We start from the raw sequence: 14071 nt of genomic DNA, 5'->3' as shown, positions 1-14071 counted from the left end.
AATTGAAATGGATTGAGTTTTATTTTGAAATTATCTAAAATTTATGATCTTATGTCCTAAAACATTTTGCCCAAGTGCTTTAAACTTAAGACATTTTCATTCTGAAGAATATTAAATCAGGTGCAAGCATGGGCTAGAGAGATGATTTAGTGGTCAAAGCCAATTGTTTGCAAAACCTGATGGCTTTGCCAGGCATGGTGGTGCACGCCTTTAATCCCAGCACTCAGGAGGTAGAGGTAGGAGGATTGCCATAGGTTCGAGGCCACCCTGAGACTACACAGTGAATTCCAGGTCAGCCTGAGGTAGAGGGAGACCCTACTCAAAAAAAAAAAAAAAAAAAACCTGATGCCCTGGGTTTCATTCCCCAGTACTCACATAAAGCCAGATATATATGGTGCATGTGTCTGGAGTTTGCTTGCAGTGACAGGAAGTCCTGATGTTACCATCACTCTGTCTGTCCGTCTCAAATAAGTAAGTGAAAATATTTTAAAACAAAAGTGTGCAACACATGAAAACAAAACAGAAAGGTTATTCTATATGAAAATGGACAACAGTTGAAAATGACAAACCCTTCCTAAGCACTACAAAACAAAATCTGGGAAAATACGTAAGAAACTGGTGTGTTGCACATATCTTATCATGTCCTAGCTAAAATTTTACATCTTTCCTATTTTATTTTGTCTAATAAAAAATTTAAATATATGAGGTTAGGTTTTTCCAGTGCGCTGCGTTATGGTCTCTGATATTTCTGTCTTGCTTAATGTTTAGTACATCTAAAATTTACAGTAATATTTTCCCAACTTTTAGTATCATTTTTAGTATTATGTACACTTTGACATGAATAAATCTATAGTATACTTGCCAAATAACGTGAAGTAGTTATTCACCACGTTCACATGGGCATGAAATATTCTTGGGATAATACATTGCATCAACAGTTAGGAAGTAGAGAGCAGTGCATGCTGGGCCTCTCTTCTTTGACTTAATTGTTAGCGAATAGTATGTCTATTTCCTAGTATGGAGCTATGCCTGAATTTCTGGAAGGACCTCCCTCAGTTGTCCTATGTCATCTTTTCATCACACTGCTGCATTCTTTTTGCTTGTACTTCACTGCATGTTCTGTCTTTTAGATTACTAGGTCTCAGGGGGAAGAACTGTGCTTGTCTTACTGCGTAAGGGCTTCATACTGGGTTGTGTTCGACAAACATTTCTTTACTGACAGCAGTACTGTGGGTGGAATCCAAGGGCCCTCCTGTGCTTGGCGCATGTTCTGTCACTGAACTACATCCCTAACCTCCTCAAGAAATATTTAAGGAAGCAATAAACTGATAGTAAGGTATAGTAACAATTCACTTGTGTCCATTAACACAGACTGGGAAATTGGTACTGAACAGAAATTTGCTTGCAATTATGGAAAATGAGATATCCAATAACAAAAACATGTCTGCAGATCTGACATTTCTAATTCCAAGATGGTGCCTTGAGCACTTTGTCTTTACATGGTACAAAGTTGGAAGGCAAAGAAAGACCAGGAAAAACCACTCCTTACACTTTAAAAAATATTTATTAAGCCAGGCGTGGTAGCACACGCCTTTAATCCCAGCACTCAGGAGGCAGAGGTAGGAAAATCGCTGTGAGTTTAAGGCCACCCTGAGATTACATAGTGAATCCCAGGTCACCCTGAACTAGAGTGAGACCCTACATCGGGGGGGGGGGGGTACATTTGTTTGCACATGTGTACAAGCATGGGATTTAACTGGAAGAAGGTAGTCACTGGGAAATGTGTGTTTGGAAGTTGTACCTTGTCCTGGGCTCCTTTCTGTTTACCATCCACCATGAAGTACACAGCCTCACCTCAAGCCCAAAGTGATGGAGCCACCAGACCACAGAGATGTATGAAGCTGTGGCTCAGAATAAACCCTTCCTTTAGTAAGTTGTTTATATCAGGGTTTTGGTCACAGTCATATAAAACTAACTAACACAGTAGTGAACAATTGAGTTGAACATAATTTAACTATAGTAAACCTATAAACAAAGTATAGTCCAGAACTTCGTCATGTCAGAAAATTAATACTACCCATCAAGAAATAGCTCCCTATTTTCCACTCCCATCAGACCCCCTAGATGCCAGCATTATACCTTTACTTTTTATGAACTAGACTGCTTTATGCATCTCACACAGGTTGAGTCCTATTTGTCTTTTTTGAATGGTCTTACTTAGCATAATGTCTATAAGATTGAATTCTAGCTTGTTGATAGCATTTTCTTTTAAAATCAGAAAAACAATCTATTATGTCTGCATACCACATTTGCTTTATCCATTTATCTATGAACAGTTAGCTTATTTCCATCTCTTGATTTGTGAGATTAATGTTGTCATATATGTAAATCTAGTTTTCAGTTTTTTGGTGTATCATATGATAATCCCATTTTTAAATTTTTGAGGGATTCACCATTCCATCATGTCTGCACTATTTTATATTCCAGCAACAGTGGACAAAGATTCCAGTGTTTGAAAATTACCATCATAACAGGCTGGTTTTAACTCGCATATCCCTAATGATCAGTGATATTGAATATCTTTTCATGTTTATTTGTTTATGTTCTTTTATGTTTATGTCTTTTACGTTTGAGTTAGTTTAAGTAAATTCCGGTCAATAACTCATAAAAGAGGCACATTACTTTAACCTAAGAAATTCTATGAATTATAATAATATAATACATTTATTATCATCCACAAAAGCTGGGAGGCAGGGTTACTGACTACTAAAAAAAATCATCACATATTAATGGGCAAATTTTTAAAATTCAGAAAATACCTTTAAAATGAATAAACGTTTTAGTGTTAGATGAGGTAGATCAGAACTCACTATAATTACAATTACTGATACAATTATAATTTTAAAGATGTCTAAATATAAAGTCTATAGTTACCTTTAAAAGTCAGCACCCACACTGAAGCAATTAAAGTGCTTGCCTGCAAAGCCTAATGACCTGAATTCGATTCCCCAGTACCCGCTGTAAAGCCAGGTGCACAAAGAGGTACATGAGTCTGGAGGTCATCTGCAGTGGCTAGAGAACCAAGTGCACCCATTCTCAACATCTATCTATTTATTTTTATCTCTATTTGCCTTCTTCTCTGTTTCAATGTTTTTTTTTTAAGTCAGGACCTTTTCAACCCAATGTATTTATTATCTGTTTATAAACACATTCATGCTTCATTTAAGGACAGGGATTCTGAGAACATGATTAAGCTACTTCCTTGTATAAACACTAGGTAAAAGTCACACAGCACAAATACACAAACTAAGTCACCTCTGATGTCACTAAAAAATAGTCTTAGAGACCAGTGTAGAATATCTTATTTGTCCTTAGCCAAAAGTGGTTCAGGATTATGTGGCACATGACTATAGAATTATCAAGGTATAAATTCACAAATTACATTGTTTTCCCATTATGCAGTCATATCTAGCTGGTGTTTCATTTTAGTATTTTGCTGTTTTCCTATGGTTGTAGTTGCAAGGAGGGGGACAGGGGAGAAATATGAGGTACAGTAGGCTCCATCTCCACCTCTCATAAAAGAAGTGAGATATATCTACATGACTTACATGGAAGGCTTCAATTTAGAAACAGGGCAGAAGCTATTCTATCTAAATAACTTGGAAAGCTTCCACTTGGAAATGGTTCAAACTGCAGTTACGCTACAAAGAACTTAGGTGACCTCAAGAAAGTTACTTTTTCTGTCTTAGTTTCCTCATTTGTTATCAGACAACCAAACCTACCATGTCATGAAATCTGAAGGCTAAATAATATGCAAAGCACTTGGAATTAGGACTGGCCTATTCTAAGTACTTAGCACATTAGCCAATTTATACAAGTGCTTGATATATATAGGTGAGTCTCAACTAAAATCATATCTGCATCTTGGTCGACTAGAAAGAACTCGAAATACAAGTCCTGGCTTACTCTTCACTAAGTGCACGGCTTGCATGAGCCCAACAACAGAGCAGAAGCACACCATGGAGAAACCACTGAAAGTATGCAGTCTGAACATCATATACACTATTTTCAAGACATGTAGCCCAATCATACCAAATTAAATTTATAGAAAAAATAAATTAATAATACTAAAATCAATAATGCAAATAATACAATCCCTAGACTGTACCTTTTTATAGTCCCAAACCTACTATATATTTATTCATATAGAGATCATATACATAAGCTGGGCATGGTGAAGCATGCCTTTAATCCCAGCCCTCAGGGACACAGATATAGGAGGGTCACTGAATTTAGGGTCAGCCTGGACTAGAGTGAGACCCTACCTTGAAAAATGGAAAAATAAATAAATAAACACATCATTTATATACTTAAAAATACTGCAGTGATGTTCTTTTATCCCAATTAAATAAATATAAGTCATCAAAAAATATAACACTTGAGAATTAAGAATCCATTGATAACCCAAGATATAAAGAAATCACTATTACAAGTCACTTCAGTGCTATGGATTGAACAGTTCAACCCCAACAATCAAATATAAACAGTTTTACTTAGGAAATACTGCAGCCTTCACCCCCTTAATTTATTTTTATTTTATTTTATCAATTTTTATAGTGCTGGGAATGAAACCCAGGGCCTTGTGCAGGAATATACTAAGTACCCTGGTTTAGTCACTAAACAATGGACACATGAATCAGTATCAGAAATACTCCATAAACATGTATAAGCATAATGTCAACTAAAACTAAAACTGAAGCTGGGTGTGGTGGCACACGCCTTTAATCCTAGCACTCAGAGGCAGAGGGAGGATTGTCATGAGTTCAAGACCACCCTAAGACTACATAGTGAATTCCAGGTCAGCCCGGGCTAGAGCTAGGCTCTACCTCAAAAAAAATAACAAAAAATAAGAAAAAACCTGAAAATTAATCAACATAAAATTAATGAAATGAAAGTAAAGTATAACAGCCATTATAAACAATGTAAAATCTTATATTTCTGAAAGTTCATAAAATAGAGAAATCTTTCCAGGCACAGAGCACACACCTGTAATCTCAGCCCTTAAGAAGCTAAAAGATGACGACCTCAAATTCAAGGTCAGCATGGCTAAGACAAGACTTTGTCTCAAAATAAATAAAACAGGAAATACCTCTTTTGATTCTTCATGGAGAAAGTATAAGTGCCTATGTCTGTGTGTAACTGTGTGGGTATCCAGCTATATAGGGTTAAAAAATTAACACATTCTGAAAAAGTTAAAATTATTATTTATTTTAAAAATTATATTAATATATACCAGCCAATCACCTAACCTGGTGGAAGAGAAATTTTTCTTTAAAATAACATAAAAGAAGACAGACCAAATATAAGTACCAAACTTGAACAGTTTCCATAGAAGAGTTCGATTGATTTAAAGCTATCATTTTTTAAATGACCAGACCAGATGGTTGCAATTAAGCTCCACCTAATTTTTAAGAAGAAATTAATTTCAAAATTAAACTATCCTAGGCTACAAAGAAATACTAAAATGTGTGAAGTTAAAATCCTGTGAAGTTAATATTACCTTAATGCCCAAACCTACTAATGGAAGTATGAAAAATATATACATTATAATTAAATTACATTAAGTAAAATATAAATTTCAGCTATATAATCAAAATACTTTAATAATCAAAAGAGGTCATCAAGGTACACCAAAAATGGTTCATTACTAAGAAATATATTATTACCGGGCTGGAGAGATGGCTTAGCGGTTAAGGGCTTCCCTGTGAAGCCTAAGGACCCCGGTTCGAAGCTTGATTCCCCAGGACCCACATTAGCCAGATGCACAAGGGGGCACACACGTCTGGAGCTCATTTGTAGTGGCTGGAGGCCCTGGCGTGCCCATTCTCTCTCTATCTACCTCTTTCTCTCTCTAACTGTTGCTCTCAAATAAATAAAAATAAACAAAAAAAATTAAGAAACATATTACTACTAGTTATATCAAAAGATTAAAGGATGAGCGCACCCATTCTCTCTCTCTCCCTCTATCTGTCTTTCTCTCTGTGTCTGACGCTCTCAAATAAATAAATAAATAAATAAAATAAAGGCGTGAGCCCATCAGCATTAACACTTTAAAAAAAAAAAAGCGGGCTGGAGAGATGGCTTAGCGGTTAAGCGCTTGCCTGTGAAGCCTAAGGACCCCGGTTCAAGGCTCGGTTCCCCAGGTCCCACATTAGCCAGATGCACAAGGGGGCGCACGCGTCTGGAGTTCGTTTGCAGTGGCTGGAGGCCCTGGCGCGCCCATTCTCTCTCTTTCTCTCTCTACCTCCTTCTCTCTGTCTGTCACTCTCAAATAAATAAATAAAAATGAACAAAAAAACAATAAAAAATAAAAAAAGATTAAAAGATGAAACATATGTTTACATATAATGAGCACCAAAAATGTACCATGTGGTCTCAGGGGATGGTTCAGTAGTTAAGACACTTGCTTGAGACCCTCATAATAGGAGAAAAAGATGATGACATCAAAATAAAAGAGAGACTAACCCAGAGAGGGAGGGGATATGATGGAGAGTGGAGCTGCAAAAGGGAAAGTGGGGGAGGGGAGGGAATTATCATGGTTGACTGTAAGTATAGAAGTTGTCAATAAATAAAAAATTTTTTTTTAAGATACTTGCTTTCAAAGCTTGTCAGCTGGACTTCGGATCCCCAGTACCCATACAAAGCCAGACCGACAAAGTTTTTGTGTCTGGAATTCATTTCAGCAGCAAAAGGCCTTGGCATGGCGCATAGGCTCTCTCTCATTCTCACAAATAATTGTTTAAGTATTTTCTTTTTTAATAATTGTTTACTGATTCATTTTATTGATTTGAGAGAGAGAGAGAAAGAAAGTGGCAAGAAAGATGAGAGGGGAAAAATGGGTGAACCAGGGTCTTCAGCCACTGCAAATGAACTCCAGACACATGTGCCACCTTGTGCATCTGGCTTACATGGATTCTGGGGAATTGAACCTAGATCCTTTTGTTTTGAAGGCAAGCATCTTAACCACCAAGCCATATATAACACACACACATGCGCGCGCGCGCGTGTGTGTGTGTGTATGTAAATAATAATATAATATATATATATTTCGCTTTTGAAGTAGGGTCTCACTCTAGCTCAGGCTGGCCTGAAATTCACTATGTAGTCTCAGGCTGACAACAAATGCACAGTGATCCTCCTATCTCAGCCTCCTGAGTGCTTGGGATTAAAGGTATGCTCCACCACACTAAGCAATAAATAATATTTTTTAAAGTGTCATGTAAAATATTTAGTCATTTCTAATAACGAACTAGATAATTTAGTTACTAAGTAAATATGACATGCCTTAACAAGAAATATTCATACACATATAAATTGCTAATTCTAAAACCTACTGCTTAAACATTTGAAAGGCTTTCAGTATAAAAATGCCCAACCTACAGTGAACTATAGCAATAGGAGTGGAAAAGGGATGACACATATGAAATTTCCTATATAAATGTATTCAATATAAATACACACACGCAGCATAGACATGCCTATCTGCATACATTCACACAAATAAATACCTTTAAGTTCATATATGAAGACATATGTATAAGTCTTCAACAAAAATATAAATAGTAGGTACAATTATATGTTTGTCCTTATTCTTTATTAAAATATTAGATTACCTGTTTGGGAAGTCGGAATAAAGAATTCTTATAAAAGATATCCTTAGCCTGGCTCCATGTACCATCAATGAGGATGATTGTGGAAGGATAAACAGGAGCATCTGTAATAAATTCTTCCAAATTAGTAGCCTCAGCACCTGGATATAATATTAATGTACCAGACTTCCGGCAAACAGTTGAAAGTTCAACATCCCTAAAAATTTTAAGACATCTTTATTAGATTATGAAGAAAATAAAAGTTTTACTATGCTTGTTTAGTTCCTAATGAAAGGTACTCTAACTATTTGTTTAGTTAGTTCTAAAGTATGAATGAGGGCTGGAGGGATGGCTTGGTGATTAAGACATTTACCTGCAAAGCCAAAGGAGCCCAGTTTGATTCCCCAGGACCCATGTTACCCAGATATACAAGGTGGTGCATGCGTCTGTAGTTCGTTTACCATGGCTGGAGGCCCTGGCGCGTCCTCTTCCTCCCTCCCTCTCTCTCTATCTCTCTCTCTCCCTCCCTCCCTCCCTCTTCCTCTCTGCCAAATAAATAAATAAATAAAAATTTAAAGTATGAATCAGGACTCTCAATTTTTTCCTATTTTTTTTCAGTTTTCATACATGTATGTGATCCATTTGGATCATAATCCCCTCCCTTTTACCTCCTCTTGTTCCCCCTCCTCCTTCCACGGAACCCTTCTTTCCACCTAGCACATCTTCTGTTTTGATGTCATTTTCATGATGGGCCCAGGGCTGTGCAGGTTTTACACCAGTAGCAACAGTCGCTGTGAGGTCATGAGTATAATGGCCACCTCAAATCCACAAGAGGTGACTCATAGTTTGTTCACTCATGTTGACTCCTTAGCCAAAATTAACTACTATTTTCTCATCAAGGCTTTCCTATCCAATTGCCACTGAAATAATTTTAACCTTTCCAAGAAAGATCTATGTAGAAAAGCACTGTTTGTTTTCAACAGTCCTAGTGGTTACATTTACCTTTCTTCGCTGAAGCGACGACCAATCATAACTTTACACTTGTCCTGGGGGAGGCATGCTGTGAGCAGAGGAACTGTCCGTAACACTTTGCTTTCCTTTAGTGAAAAATTAATTAAAACATGGATTTTAAAACTTCTGTGATGTACTGGAGGTAAAGCTCAGTGGTAAAGTGCTGGCTTAGAAGGTTAAAAGGCTCTAGGTTTCATTCACAGCACTAGTGAAAACAAATATTTCATGAAAAAAATTGGATTTATAACTTCATATATTTTCACATGTCTTTTACTAAAAACCATACTTTATTAAGAAAGTAATGTTTCTCGGATTTATCACTATAAAGCATAATACAAACATACATTTATAACATGTTTGAGTATGCTTACAAGGTTTACTCATCAAATAATCTATATAATGGTTAGAAAGATAAGCACATATAAATTTGTGTCTAACTCAATAATTTATTTGGGTAAGTTTTTATGTGTCTGTGTGTGCATGCATGCACACATGCAGAGTATGTGTGCAGTGGTATATTATGTGTGGTGTAAGCATGTAAGTATGCAAATGTGCAGACACCATACATGTGGAGGCCACAGCACTTCAAGTGCCCTTCTCTACAGCTCATCCATCTTGCTTCCCTGAGACAGGGTCTCTCAACCTAGAGTTGCCATCTGATAAGCTTTGTATTTCAACAGTAATTACACTGTGCACTATATCAGCTTATAGTAGATATTTCCACCAAAAAGCAAGAAAAGGCTCAAAAAAGAAAAAAAAAAAAAAACCAGAAACCATGAGCATAGCAAAAGAACACAGGTAACAATTTAAAGAGGTCCTAATGGCCAGTTGGAATGATGTGAACAACACAGTAAGTAATATTAGTTTATAAGCCAAAGCATAAATAATCTAAAATGTTATACATAAATGACTAAACACATACATGGTGGAGGAAGAAAACACCTTCCTTCTAGAACAACTGTGTTGTAATGGAAATACTCCCCATTCTAGACAGCGACGCTTCCTCCCTCCCTCCCATGCAAGTGTGAGGGTACTTCTGGCCTTCCAAAGAACAGAATACGGAGAAAAAGTAAATAATAACTTCAGAGTGGAGAAGGCTAGTGACATTTCTGAAAATGTCATTAATTTGATGAGCATTAGTGATTCTTTTATTCAGCAACTTACCTTCTGACACTGAGAACTACCTTGTTACCACTGTCCTAGAGCCAAGTGGCTAGCTATGAGGCCATAGGTGGGTTTTAAGAAATTTCCATTGTTTCATATAATGTTCTTCCCTCCTTTCCTTCCAAATATTTGTTAAAGCAACGCATATATTTATCAAATTAAATGCTATCCAAGATTTTAAATGCCACAGCTGTTCCTAGATGTATTTATTCCCCAGGACCACTTCCAGGAAGCAATCACTAATTTTTTTAGCTATTTCTTCTGTGAGTTATCTACATATTTCCTATAGTGTGTGTGTCCTGAATTTCTTGACTTTTCAATTTTATATGTTACCTTTAAACTATGCATAATCATCATAGCTAATATGAAGGCACATAAGTCTCAGTGCAGTGCATGGATATAAATGTCCCAAGGGGAGAGCAGCGGGGAGGGGAGGGGAGGGCAGGGGGAAAGGAAAGGGAAGGGAGGGGAGGGAAAAAGAAAGAAGAAAGCTAGCTAGCTAACTTTTATTGTGTCCATTTACTAATGAGGGAGCTGAAGCCCAGACAGGATAATTAACTTGCTCAGGGTCAGAGTCCGAGGTGCTACCAAGGACTTGAACTTGGGCAATCTCGTTCTAAAGCCCCCACCATCAATAGCTGCACTTTGTAAGTACAACCTCTCACACAAATAAGCTTAGCCTTCTACTCCACAGCTCACTCTCACCTCCTGGAATAGTTTCAGCTAAATCAATAAACAACGGTTATATTATATATATACACATTGTTCACAAAGGCCATGTAGTTTAGTATAACATTTCTTTCTTGTGAAAAATTTTTAAATCATTTTGGTTTCAACCTTGTTTTCTACAATGCATATACCTACTCAAAATGTTCCATCACATCACTTCCCTAACATCTTTCCCACCTAGTTTCTTTTCCCAGAGCTCCCTCCTAGAGTCTATTCAAATGAGTGTTAATAATATTTTGGTGGAGAATCATGAAATTGGCATATTCTGTTATGGATAACAGCATGCTAAAGTTGTCCAGTACGGACTAGATGAAGAATGGGATGCCCCTTTGCTTATAAAGAAAGCACTATGTGGGGAGGTAATATGATGGAGAATGGAATTTCAAAGGGGGAAGTGTCAGGGGGGAGGGAGGGAATTACCATGGGATTTTTTTTTTATATAATCATGGAAAATGTTAATAAAAATTTAAAAAATAAAATAAAATAAAATAAAAATCCAGAAAATAAAATAAAAATAAAGAAAGCACTATGAATGGACTTTAGTACACATAAAATATGTTAATAACACTCATTGTTTAGGATAGATTATCTAAGCTGTAGATTTATCATGGCCAAAAAAATATGACTTAAAATATTAAAATTGCTACTAATCAATGAAAACACCTACCTTTTAAGAGCTATTTTGTATCTAGGACCAAACAACAATAAAAAGGCACCTTACTATACATATACTATGCAATGAAAACAATATTCACCATCAAAACTTGTGTTTAAACCAAACCTCTATGGGCAGAGGGCTATCATTTTACTTAAATTTGAGCTATACAATTTTATAAGTTTAAACTCAGTAAAATAATTCTAGTGACCAAGTTATCAGAATCCCAATAAATGCACAATAAATGTCTGACAAAAAGAGCTGCCAACAAATAAAATATTTTACCACTTGCAATTAAAAAGGGATTTTATCATGTAGAAAAGAAAAAAGACAAATTAACTTCTTTTATGTCTTTGTCAAAAATTTTGAGTAGGTTGCAGAACTTAAAAGTTCATATTCCTTTGAAAGTCCAACGAGGACATAAGCTGCCCTGCACCCTAAATACTGAGTTTCACCTGCGCTGACACTTGGTCTACTTGCTGCACGCACTGACTAGCTTGTATCAAGTGTAATTATTCAGCTGCCTTGCATACTCTCATTTCTACAACTAACCCAAAGTTTCAAACACACATACACACTGGAACATGTACAATTCTAATCAGCCCAGGAAAGTATTAATCAAAATGTCTTGCAGACAACATATACATGTAACATATATGTTCATTCTATATAACTAAAACAAATGAGAAAATATACTTACATATTCACTTTGTGAGACTAAAATGCAAAAGTAACTTCAACTTTAGCAAAAACAAAAAAACAACTAGGAACCTAATCTTTGACAAAAAGTTAAAAAGCAATGATTTTCTTAGTTCAGCATCTGCCCACAAACTGTCAGTGTGCTAAGTCTTTATACCACTCAGTAACACAATCCTCCTTCCCTAAAGGGCAAACGCTTGTCATGTATTTCTTCTCCAAACACTAAAATCTAGGAGGGAAAGCATGTTTATCTGTATGCTTTCTCTTATGTACTCATATTCTACCTGGAACTGTAAAGTTTGTAAAATTTAACTCACCTCTGCTGGATGCTGAATTATGTACAATTGGGTAGAGATATGGAGTGGGTGTACTGGTAGAAATGGACATAAACACACTTTCTGGGGCCGGCTAAACAGCAAAAAAGTAAAGAGAACCAGTAAATTTTTTAAATACAATGATAGTGCAATATCATAATGCTTCAACATAATTCCACTTTGTTATTTCTTTAGAAGTTTGCTAAAGCTATATACTTTTCAAAATGAAACGCTAGAGCTGGAAGGATGGCTTAGCAGTTAAGGCGTTTGCCTGCAAAGCCAAAGGACCCAAGTTCGATTCCCCAGGTGCCAAGGTCCAGCCTCAGCGGGGTCATAGAACTCGGTGTTGTGAGGGAATGATGTGGACCAGTGGTTCAGGTGAAGCATACCGGATGCAGAGCAAAGCTCTCTTCTTTATTTATATTTTTACAATGCATTATTTTTTTATAAGCAAGTCACAGCAGCTTATTCATATAGCTTCTATTCTTTAAAAAATCTTGCATGATATTCCTCTTTTCCCTTGGTTTCCCCTGTTTCTGCTTAACTCACAAACCTCTTGCCCCACAGACATTCTGACAACATCTTAAACAAGAAAGTCATGGATTGTAAACTGGTTAATATCTTACCCAGGCTCATGGAAACTAGCCAAGAGCCCTGGCAGGCAGCTCTTGCTGCTATAAGGTGACAGTCATGTTTACCTCAGAAAGAGCAGTGTTAGCCACTCTACATAATACTATCTTGTGGCCTGAATGACAGTACGTTTCTGTATTTGTAATCCAGGACTGACTGAATTGCCTATGACCTTTCTTGGTTGCTCCATTATACAATTTGGTCCTGACCTTTCAAGTCTCTCCATGTTGATAGTTAACTCTTATTCCATCTCTCCAGACCCTCCTTGCTCCATTACTGTACGCCCCTGTATATGATAAAAGTTGATCTATCCAACCAGCGTTTTGCATTGATGTCTTTCCTTTAGGAGCCCAACCTAGCTCTACTGTTAATTGTGAAAGTTACACATTCTGTTTGACTTCCTTGTGTGGGCCCAACCCGATTACCTGAAAGGTGTTTACTTTTGCTCCCTAGCATTGCAGGCTCCTTTTCTAGTAAGTCATCTGTAAGGTCAGAAAATGTGTCCATTAATTCCTGTAATCATAAGTAATGTTTCTTGGGAACAACTGGTAAGGCATGAGACATAGCACGGCGAGGAACATGTCTCATTAGGTGAAATATACATTTGTGGTGTTAAGAAACTTTGTACATTCAAGCTAGTTGTAGTTCCAGGATCCATAAACAGTTTGCCTGTTTAAACATTACAGCCTCAGAAATTTCTGTAGAAACATTATTTTCCTGTCTTAATCATTGGTGATTGTATTCACAGCAGGTGTGGTGGCGCACACCTTTAATCCCAGCACTCTGGAGGCAGAGGTATAAGGATTGCTGTGAGTTCAAGGCCACCCAGAGACTCCATAATGAATTCCAGGTCAGCCTGGGCTAAAGTGAGACCTTACCTTGAAAAACCAAAAAAAAAAGTATTCACCATTCTTAGACATGAGGGTAATACAAATTAAAACTGCTTTGAGATTCCATTTTACCCATTCAGTTTTATAAAGCAAACATTCTTGACTGGAGAGATATCTCAGTTGGTAAAGTTTGCCTTACAAGCATGAGGTCCTGCATTTGATTCCCAGAACTCACATAAAACTGCTGAGTTGCTAACTTGTATGTCATGTAAAAATCACATGAATTTTGGCACAAAGTGTTGAGGCACACAACAGTATTATACATTATTGGGACTATTATCTTTGTACCAGCAACATAAAAAAAGAACAATCAGAAGTTCAAAGCCCAAC

General features: G+C 36.7%; 1 protein-coding gene across 2 annotated transcripts in view; it reads right to left on the bottom strand.

Annotated features, from left to right (window-relative positions):
- Positions 1-14071, bottom strand: part of Dtwd2 (DTW domain containing 2) — a 70005-nt gene that overhangs the window by 27739 nt on the left and 28195 nt on the right. For both annotated transcript variants that reach the window (XM_004651554.2, XM_045133863.1), the window contains exons 2-4: positions 12225-12315; positions 8652-8746; positions 7674-7866 (exon numbers count right to left, since the gene is read on the bottom strand). In XM_004651554.2, coding sequence (XP_004651611.1) covers positions 7674-7866; positions 8652-8746; positions 12225-12315 — 379 coding nt within the window. The remainder of the gene's footprint in view (positions 1-7673; positions 7867-8651; positions 8747-12224; positions 12316-14071) is intronic.

The sequence above is a fragment of the Jaculus jaculus genome, chromosome 14, assembly GCF_020740685.1.
Source record: "Jaculus jaculus isolate mJacJac1 chromosome 14, mJacJac1.mat.Y.cur, whole genome shotgun sequence".
In the NCBI taxonomy this organism is placed as follows: Eukaryota; Metazoa; Chordata; class Mammalia; order Rodentia; family Dipodidae; genus Jaculus; species Jaculus jaculus.
Note: the sequence above shows the minus strand (reverse complement) of the source record. Positions and strands in the feature narration are given on the sequence as shown.